The sequence below is a fragment of the Archocentrus centrarchus genome, chromosome 13, assembly GCF_007364275.1.
Source record: "Archocentrus centrarchus isolate MPI-CPG fArcCen1 chromosome 13, fArcCen1, whole genome shotgun sequence".
NCBI lineage: Eukaryota > Metazoa > Chordata > Actinopteri > Cichliformes > Cichlidae > Archocentrus > Archocentrus centrarchus.
Genome location: NC_044358.1, coordinates 23,073,983 through 23,084,094, shown reverse-complemented (window position 1 = coordinate 23,084,094; position 10,112 = coordinate 23,073,983). Strand labels below are relative to the sequence as shown.

Sequence of the window (10,112 nt, the reverse complement as noted above, 5' to 3'; positions counted from 1 at the left end):
GTGTTAGCATATTTTAATAAAAAGTTAATAGTTAATAATATTTTTGCAGCTGCTATGGGTCTTTTTTTTTGTTTGTTTGTTTATTTTCATTTTTATTTCTTACAGCTACTATCTTACTTACCACCAGCTGTAATCTCTTGGGTTTCTGGACCAGATAAAATGCCCTACAGTTACATAAGAAATACCAAGAGAGCAATGTGGCTCCAGCTGGCCACAGGAAAAACCAAACTAACACGCACCCTATACACTACATTATATGAAGTCTATAGGTTAAATCAATTCCTGAATACATGATTGCAGAGAAATGGGGATATTAACAAACCCTTCTCTGCTGGGTATGTACAGTAAACAACTTAATCATATTATGTTCAATATCAAAATAAGGACAATCAATAGACTAAGAAACAAGGTAAAGTGAAGGTAAAGCATTAAGTTGCTGAAAAATGGGTGACGGACAGAAAAGAGGAATGAAGGGGAGAGGAAACAACAGCACATGGCAGAAAGTCTGCTTCCCTTTAATTGATGAGTTATTAAAATCATTATTTCTCAGAGTCCTAGTTCTATCACTGAGATCGATGGCAGGCACCAGCTGAATGTCCACACTAAGACACTTGCGCACATACACAAGATAGTCAGGCCTTTGTGCCCTTCAGTCTAGCGTGGTCTCAACAAGCCCCCTACAAGCCCATGGACACAGACACACCGGTGCACTAACACAGTAAATGCACCTTGCATACGTGCACAGCCACATGTAAGCAAACATGTATACACATTAATCTGATCTCAGAGGATTTGATTACAGTGTGGTGATGCGCTGAAACATCTGCATTACACTATTGACTCTTTAGCTGTTGCTCGACTTGCCGATCAGCCTGAGGAAATGCCCAATCAAGAGGGCTGTATCACTGGAGGTGCTCATCAATTGTGACATTGGAAATCAATTTACATGCGCAGTGCATGCACGGAGTAATATGGAAGTCAACATTAACTCTTTCACCTGAATCCCCAAGTACAAAAAGAGCCTTTTGAGAGATGAAGGCGCTGCTGAGGTGTTGCTGTGATTACATCGTTTAAAATTTAGTTTTCTGAGTATTATTGCTATGCATTAAAAGAGTAGCAATAAATGTGTTTCATGTGGTTTCGTTACAAAGCTTTAAATGCTATACGAGGTGAGAGAGGGGTATGAGAAGACCAGGAGAAAGAAAGGAAAAAAGACTAAAAAGCCAAATGATAAACTACTGACTGAAAATGTGCTGTGAAAACAGTTACAGTCTGATTATATAACAGGATGTAGAGACCTACAGTATACATTCTCATAACGCCAAGGCCACTGTACTTACACAGTCATCAATACCCGGCTGGAATAGGCCTAGTAAAGACCTATACTGGAAACCAACACCAAGAAGGGAGACAAGGAACTAATTCACTAATTTCATATCTATAATTAAGAAGTTCAAAAACAAAAATAAACAAAACAAAAATAGACACTGAGAGCCATACACAGGCTTTATATAAATCTATAAATCCCCCCAGTAGAAGAGCTATTTAGCAGCATTTATACTAAAGCTGAACTAGCAAATTATTTTAACCATCAATGTCTCATTTGATCCATTCTCATTCCTATTTGCTCTGTAATTCTGCTTGACATGTGATGACTGATCTCAAAATTGTTAGTTTTATCAATTTTCTGCTGACCAACTGTTTTGGCTGGTCGGCAGATTAATCTCTTTTGCAGTGATGCACACAGAATATACTGTCCACAGTATGAGCCTTCAAAACTGCCTGCGTTGAGCATATGGCGCTGCGGTGAAGAATGCAGAACATTCATGAGGATGAAAATAGTGGAGTACAATGAGGGATGCTAGAGCCTATCAATTAGGAAGAAGTGAGCACAGGGTTATTCCAAAAAAAATGGAAGAGAAGAAGATATGAAGTCTGGAGGTGGGTGGGCTGTGATGAGTAGAGATGAAGGAGGTGTGAGAGTGTGAAAATGATCATACAGACCATCAAAATGCAAAATGGAGCACTTGGGAGTATTTCCCCCTGGTAGTATTAACCAGCAGAGAGCTGTTCTGGTTAACATATGGTGAGGAAAGTTGTGAGAGCATATATACACACACACACACCCATCATCAGTTAGAGGGCTTGTTTCAGTGATCAAAGACTAACCTCACACTTTGAGACCAGACCAGCCTTCAGAGACATGGTAAAGGGATAAGATGGAAATCACTACAGCGCTGCCAGATATATGTGTGTTTTATGGTAGGTGGAAGAGGTGTGTAAGTGTATGCATATGTGCATACATGTCTTTTTGAATGTGTTGGAGGAGTTGCAGTGCTCACACACACACACACACACACGCACCTTTTAGTCAGGCTCATCTTGATCCTGTCCACGTCATTACAACTCAATCGCAGGGCGTTTGAGTGAGTTAGCACAAACAGCATCCAGCACTGCTTTGTCCCACTCAGGGAGATACAGTAATGCACTTCTGAAATATGACACCCTTCCCTGGCACCACACTCCCACTATCTACAACCATCTATATACAGAATACTGCAGCTGTGTCTAACAGCTCTGCCACTGCCCCGTCCTACGATACAGGATCTGAATGAAATCCATGAATGTTGGATGTTCAGCTCCAGTTGAAAATATTCATTAAAAAGGTTGCACAGTGGGACATTTTCTTTTTTGATTTTTATTGAATTAGAAGTCTTGTGCATCATACTGGTGATTGATTTCAAGATTCCAGCTGTGAGTGCTGCATCAACTATTCCACCTTTTATATTTTATACTTAACCCCATTCGATTGGCATGCTGTTTAAATAATCTCATTGTAAAATGGTTAATAACATGGACCCATGGCCATAAAATTCAGCTTTTCCATTGATTATGGGGTAACAGTGAGATAGATTAATGCATTTCTCAGGAGGTTCCCACCTCGGCAATGAATCTGAATCACTCATGCACACAGAGCAAGTGGAGCAGTCTCAGTAACCCACATTTGTATCCTCGCTCATATATATCTAATGCCAATTACTAATTGGTCCTTCACCAAGCTTCTTCACGTCCTCCTCTGCAGTCTTGCATGAATATACCCTGTCACAGAGTTGAGCGAGATCAATTTGGAAATGTCATTTTGGGAAAGCGATGATGAAATTCAGCTGTCAGGTGGCACAGTGGAAACAGATCGGAACAAATCTGGAGTCCAAATACGCAAGTGTAGGAGGATGTGAAATAAACAGGAGTATGTGAAACCATGCGGGGTGGAGGGTGGAGGGTGGGTGGGGGGTTGAACCATCATAATATATTGCAGAGTAAGTCAAAAAGCTATGAGGAAACTTTGCTTTCAGATCTCACAGGCTCAATATCCCCAGTTGCCGATAATGCGCAACACTACATCACTGGCATTAAATATTCAGAGGCTCACTACACCTTGGTGAACTTGTGCACCTATACACTCACCTCAAGCACACAAAGAAAACATTCTGTTAAAGATGACTCAAGCAAAGCGGAATTTACATTAGGAAGTCAATTACAACAACCACTCCTTTCAAACCAGATGTCGGAGTTATTAAACCCATACATGAGCTCTGGACTCATTGTGATGAGGAGCACATGCAACCCCATTCAGCTGGACAGTTCAGCTATGCCATGACCATTTCTTTGTGAAAATGGAGTAATTTATATTGAAGGGTATTATATGTAGTATTAATGAGACCTTTTTTTTTTAGCCCCGGCCTTGACAATAATCTTTGAGTGGCCCTGGGCCAACATAAAAAAAGCAATTTCCTAAACCAAACTGAACTCAGTTTTACAATTTTAATGGGCAAATAAGGGAAGCAAAATTCAAAGCAGTTAGGAGGCCTGGATAAAGGGAGGGAAAAAAAACTGCTTTAATGTAGTTTTTGAAAATATTTTCCATTGTGCAGTGTTGGTGCTTTTCTGCTGTCCTAACTGCAAACCACAGTGCAACAGAAGCCCAAATGTCGTAATGTAATGTTGTAAATAATGAAAGGTATTTTTCGAAATAGATGCTTGTAATATACACTGTGTTCTCTTTTCTCTTGGAAGCGTTTGGTGCCCAGCAGCGAAAGCATCAACTTAGTGCTCAAAAAAAAAATAAAAAATTACAAAGTGAATGACATCATTACAGAAACGTTCTCTCACCGAAAAAAAGAAGAAAAAAAAGGACAGTCTATCATGCATTTACAGACTTCACTTTCTAGATAATATACAATCTAGTTTACAGAAATGACATAAACACTAACAGACTGCATCTTACCTGGTTATTGATGCACAGAGCAAGGTGCTTCCTCTCCCGAGCCAGACTCCCGCTGCGCAGCCTCACCTCCTCTCCTTGGTGAACATTTCTGGAAGGGCATCACTCAAGTTAGGACACAAAACTCTCCAAAAATATGAAATATGCCATAAGCTCTCAGCATATGAGCAGCCTGTACTCTGTGTGCAGCTGCAGAGAGTACCGACATGCAGGATTTTAATCACTCATCAGTGCTTGAAGCAGCTTGTACCGGAGCTTCTCGTTTAACCGAAATAAATACTGCTGCCTTACATTTGACACTAAGACGAGTCGCCGCATGTGTTACTAACCTGTACGTGCCGTTCCTCAGCATGGCGAGCTTTGTATCTGCAGTCAGACAGAGATGAAGTGAAGACTTTGAGTCAGGAGCAGCCGGTGAGAGACCACACTTGGAAAATTCTCGCAGCCAATGGGATGCTGAGGGTGTACGCCTTTTATTTATTTATTTATGATAAAGTGCCCCCCCGCGCGCACGCGTGTTGACGGCGTCATTTAACTTGGCAATCGGTTTTAATTATTCTGCTCATATTCTCTCTGGGGAGGGACAATACTGTATCTCAGCCCATTATGTCAAGCGCCTGAAATGGCTCACGGTGTGCCAATCTATTTGCTCTTAGCAACTTACTTCCAGGGTGTGGGCTGGGCTCAAGTTGAACAAACACTGATATTCTCTAATGAAGCCCAAGCTACCACACTGGCTTAGGTGAGCTGCAGACAGGTGAGGTATAAGGTTATTGTTATAGGGCCCATCAGATTTGACCTTTTGGATGGAGGACTTCCAAATCTGCCCAGTATCTACCCACTATAAAAGGATCCTTATGCCGGTGTCCTACAGCCTAGTGTTTCTGCTGGGGCTGACTTTAAACTGTGCCCTGTTGTGGTGCGTGTTCTGCCAGACGCGCCGCTGGAGCAGCACGGTGATCTACCTGACCAACCTTGCAGTGGCGGATCTCCTCTACGTGCTGGCCCTTCCTCTTCTCATCATCAGCGATGCTATGGGAGACCTCTGGCCTTTCGGCAACATCCTCTGCAAAACTGTTCGATTTTCCTTTTTAGTCAACCTCCACTGTAGTATAATGTTTCTCACCTGCATCAGCGTTCACCGGTTCCTCGGAGTGTGCTACCCCATCGCTGCTGTGCGCCTCAGGACCAGAAAACTCGCCATCTTTGCGTCAGGATCCGTTTGGATTCTAACCAACGCGGAGATTTTACCAACACTTGTGTTTGCGCACACGGGTGTGATCAACAACATAACTGTTTGCTTTGAAATGACCAGCCCGAGGCAATTTAATCTACCGCGGTGAAGTTAGTTTCAAGTTGGATATTGGATATTCAAGCTCCGTGGGGTTAGCGGCATCTAGCTCACAGTTGATCCGATTCAGGGACTCAGATTTCGGCCAGCCGCTCTCTCCCGCTCCCTCCTCTCACCCGCGGAGGTTCACTTAGGGACCATCAATAAATTTCCGATCCAAACACTCATGAGAAACAAAAATAAATAAATTCCTTATCTTGTGACCCACTGACTCAAAATCTGTGTGAAATTGTTCTACTACACTAGACAGATGAGGCACACTCATTTTCTTTCCATTTTAAGCCTTTTTATATTTTTTAGCAATTTTTTATGTGAAAAATTGAGATTTTTCTTCAATAGCTTCCAGGTCATGTGACCCACTGACTCAAAGTCTATGTGTAATTATTCTGCTACATTAGACAAATGAGGCACACTCATTTTCTTTCCATTTTAAGCATTTTTATATTTTTTAGGATTTTTTATAGCCAGAAATTGAGATTTTTCTTCAATAGCTTCCAGGTCATGTGACCCACTGACTCAAAATCTGTGTGAAATTGTTCTACTACACTAGACAGATGAGGCACACTAATTTTCTTTTCATTTTAAGCCTTTTTATATTTTTTAGCAATTTTTTATGTGAAAAATTGAGATTTTTCTTCAATAGCTTCCAGGTCATGTGACCCACTGACTCAAAGTCTGTGTGTAATTATTCTGCTACATTAGACAAATGAGGCACACTCATTTTCTTTCCATTTTAAGCATTTTTATATTTTTTAGGATTTTTTATAGCCAAAAATTGAGATTTTTCTTCAATAGCTTCCAGGTCATGTGACCCACTGACTCAAAATCTGTGTGTAATTATTCTGCTACATTAGACAAATGAGGCACACTCATTTTCTTTCCATTTTAAGCATTTTTATATTTTTTAGGATTTTTTATAGCCAAAAATTGAGATTTTTCTTCAATAGCTTCCAGGTCATGTGACCCACTGACTCAAAATCTGTGTGTAATTATTCTGCTACATTAGACAAATGAGGCACACTCATTTTCTTTCCATTTTAAGCCTTTTTACATTTTTTAGGATTTTTTTATAGCCAAAAATTAAGATTTTTCTTCAATAGCTTCCAGGTCATGTGACCCACTGACTCAAAATCTGTGTGTAATTGTTCTACTACACTAGACATATGAGGCACACTCATTTTCTTTTCATTTTAAGCCTTTTTACATTTTTTAGGATTTTTTTATAGCCAAAAATTAAGATTTTTCTTCAATAGCTTCCAGGTCATGTGACCCACTGACTCAAAATCTATGTGAAATTGTTCTACTACACTAGACAGATGAGGCACACTCATTTTCTTTCCATTTTAAGCATTTTTATATTTTTTAGCAATTTTTTATGTGAAAAATTGAGATTTTTCTTCAATAGCTTCCAGGTCATGTGACCCACTGACTCAAAATCTGTGTGTAATTATTCTGCTACATTAGACAAATGAGGCACACTCATTTTCTTTCCATTTTAAGCATTTTTATATTTTTTAGGATTTTTTATAGCCAAAAATTGAGATTTTTCTTCAATAGCTTCCAGGTCATGTGACCCACTGACTCAAAATCTGTGTGTAATTATTCTGCTACATTAGACAGATAAGGCACACTCATTTTCTTTCCATTTTAAGCATTTTTATATTTTTTAGCAATTTTTTATGTGAAAAATTGAGATTTTTCTTCAATAGCTTCCAGGTCATGTGACCCACTGACTCAAAATCTGTGTGTAATTATTCTGCTACATTAGACAGATAAGGCACACTCATTTTCTTTCCATTTTAAGCCTTTTTATATTTTTTAGCAATTTTTTATGTGAAAAATTGAGATTTTTCTTCAATAGCTTCCAGGTCATGTGACCCACTGACTCAAAGTCTGTGTGTAATTATTCTGCTACATTAGACAAATGAGGCACACTCATTTTCTTTCCATTTTAAGCCTTTTTATATTTTTTAGGATTTTTTATAGCCAAAAATTGAGATTTTTCTTCAATAGCTTCCAGGTCATGTGACCCACTGACTCAAAATCTATGTGTAATTATTCTGCTACATTAGACAAATGAGGCACACTCATTTTCTTTCCATTTTAAGCATTTTTATATTTTTTAGGATTTTTTATAGCCAAAAATTGAGATTTTTCTTCAATAGCTTCCAGGTCATGTGACCCACTGACTCAAAGTCTGTGTGTAATTATTCTGCTACATTAGACAAATGAGGCACACTCATTTTCTTTCCATTTTAAGCCTTTTTATATTTTTTAGGATTTTTTATAGCCAAAAATTGAGATTTTTCTTCAATAGCTTCCAGGTCATGTGACCCACTGACTCAAAATCTGTGTGTAATTATTCTGCTACATTAGACAAATGAGGCACACTCATTTTCTTTCCATTTTAAGCATTTTTATATTTTTTAGGATTTTTTATAGCCAAAAATTGAGATTTTTCTTCAATAGCTTCCAGGTCATGTGACCCACTGACTCAAAATATGTGTGTAATTATTCTGCTACATTAGACAAATGAGGCACACTCATTTTCTTTCCATTTTAAGCATTTTTATATTTTTTAGGATTTTTTATGTGAAAAATTGAGATTTTTCTTCAATAGCTTCCAGGTCATGTGGCCCACTGACTCAAAATCTGTGTGAAATTGTTCTGCTACACTAGACAGATAAGGCACACTCATTTTCTTTCCATTTTAAGCCTTTTTATATTTTTTAGCAATTTTTTATGTGAAAAATTGAGATTTTTCTTCAATAGCTTCCAGGTCATGTGACCCACTGACTCAAAATCTGTGTGTAATTTTTCTACTACACTAGACAGATGAGGCACACTCATTTTCTTTCCATTTTAAGCCTTTTTATTTTTTTTAGGATTTTTCTATGTGAAAAATTGAGATTTTTCTTCAATAGCTTCCAGGTCATGTGACCCACTGACTCAAAATCTGTGTGTAATTGTTCTACTACACTAGACAGATGAGGCACACTCATTTTCTTTCCATTTTAAGCCTTTTTATATTTTTTAGGATTTTTTATAGCCAAAAATTGAGATTTTTCTTCAATAGCTTCCAGGTCATGTGACCCACTGACTCAAAATCTGTGTGAAATTGTTCTCCTACACTAGACAGATGAGGCACACTCATTTTCTTTCCATTTTAAGCCTTTTTATATTTTTTAGCAATTTCTTATGTGAAAAATTGAGATTTTTCTTCAATAGCTTCCAGGTCATGTGGCCCACTGACTCAAAATCTGTGTGTAATTATTCTGCTACATTAGACAGATAAGGCACACTCATTTTCTTTCCATTTTAAGCATTTTTATATTTTTTAGGATTTTTTATAGCCAAAAATTGAGATTTTTCTTCAATAGCTTCCAGGTCATGTGACCCACTGACTCAAAATCTGTGTGAAATTGTTCTCCTACACTAGACAGATGAGGCACACTCATTTTCTTTTCATTTTAAGCCTTTTTATATTTTTTAGCAATTTCTTATGTGAAAAATTGAGATTTTTCTTCAATAGCTTCCAGGTCATGTGGCCCACTGACTCAAAATCTGTGTGAAATTGTTCTGCTACACTAGACAGATAAGGCACACTCATTTTCTTTCCATTTTAAGCCTTTTTACATTTTTTAGGATTTTTTTATAGCCAAAAATTAAGATTTTTCTTCAATAGCTTCCAGGTCATGTGACCCACTGACTCGAAATCTGTGTGTAATTATTCTGCTACACTAGACAGATGAGGCACAGCCTTAATGCTATTGAAACGAAGTACAGTTTTATTTTCTACATATAATTTCAAATTATTTCTTTTGAACTACATTCAACAGGGTAGAAAGATTTTTTTATTACGTGCACAACAGACATTTCCAGCTGCCTCTCTTTGCCTTTTCATATTGGTTGCTTTTGATGTCTAGGCACAGGGCATGAAACCATTTGTCACACCTGTCGCACTGGATCTGTTAAAATATAACAGAAAACGTATATGTTTAGCGGTATAGTAATACAGTAAATACTCCTCTCCAGTCACACAGTAGGGTGTGTACTTGCTTGGCATATGTTATTTACGACTTTATCAGTACCTAGAGTTACTCTTTATTTATGCTTCAGATTTTCACATTGACAACTCATACTCTCACCCAATCTGTCATTTGAGGTCCCGAAACTGGGGGCTTGTAGGCAGCACATATTGCACAGCAAGTCTGGTCATCGAACACTGTAATCAAATTAGGAAATAAACCAAATATTATGATGAATTGTATTATGAAGTTTATGTATGTATATACACACACACACACTGCTCCAAAAAATAAAGGGAACACTTAAACAACACAATATAACTCCAAGTAAATCAAACTTCTGTGAAATCAAACTGTCCACTTAGGAAGCAACACTGATTGACAATCAGTTTCACATGCTGTTGTGCAAATGGAATAGACAACAGGTGGAAATTATTGGCAATTAGCAAGA

At 38.1% G+C, this 10,112-nt stretch overlaps 1 protein-coding gene across 1 annotated transcript in view; it reads right to left on the bottom strand.

Moving 5' to 3' along the window:
* Positions 1-9,403: 9,403 nt before the first annotated feature.
* Positions 9,404-10,112, bottom strand: part of LOC115790471 (uncharacterized) — a 7,676-nt gene continuing 6,967 nt past the window's right edge. Inside the window, exons 8-9 of the mRNA XM_030744279.1 lie at positions 9,782-9,858; positions 9,404-9,601 (exon numbers count right to left, since the gene is read on the bottom strand). Coding sequence (XP_030600139.1) covers positions 9,491-9,601; positions 9,782-9,858 — 188 coding nt within the window. The 3' untranslated portion in view covers positions 9,404-9,490. The remainder of the gene's footprint in view (positions 9,602-9,781; positions 9,859-10,112) is intronic.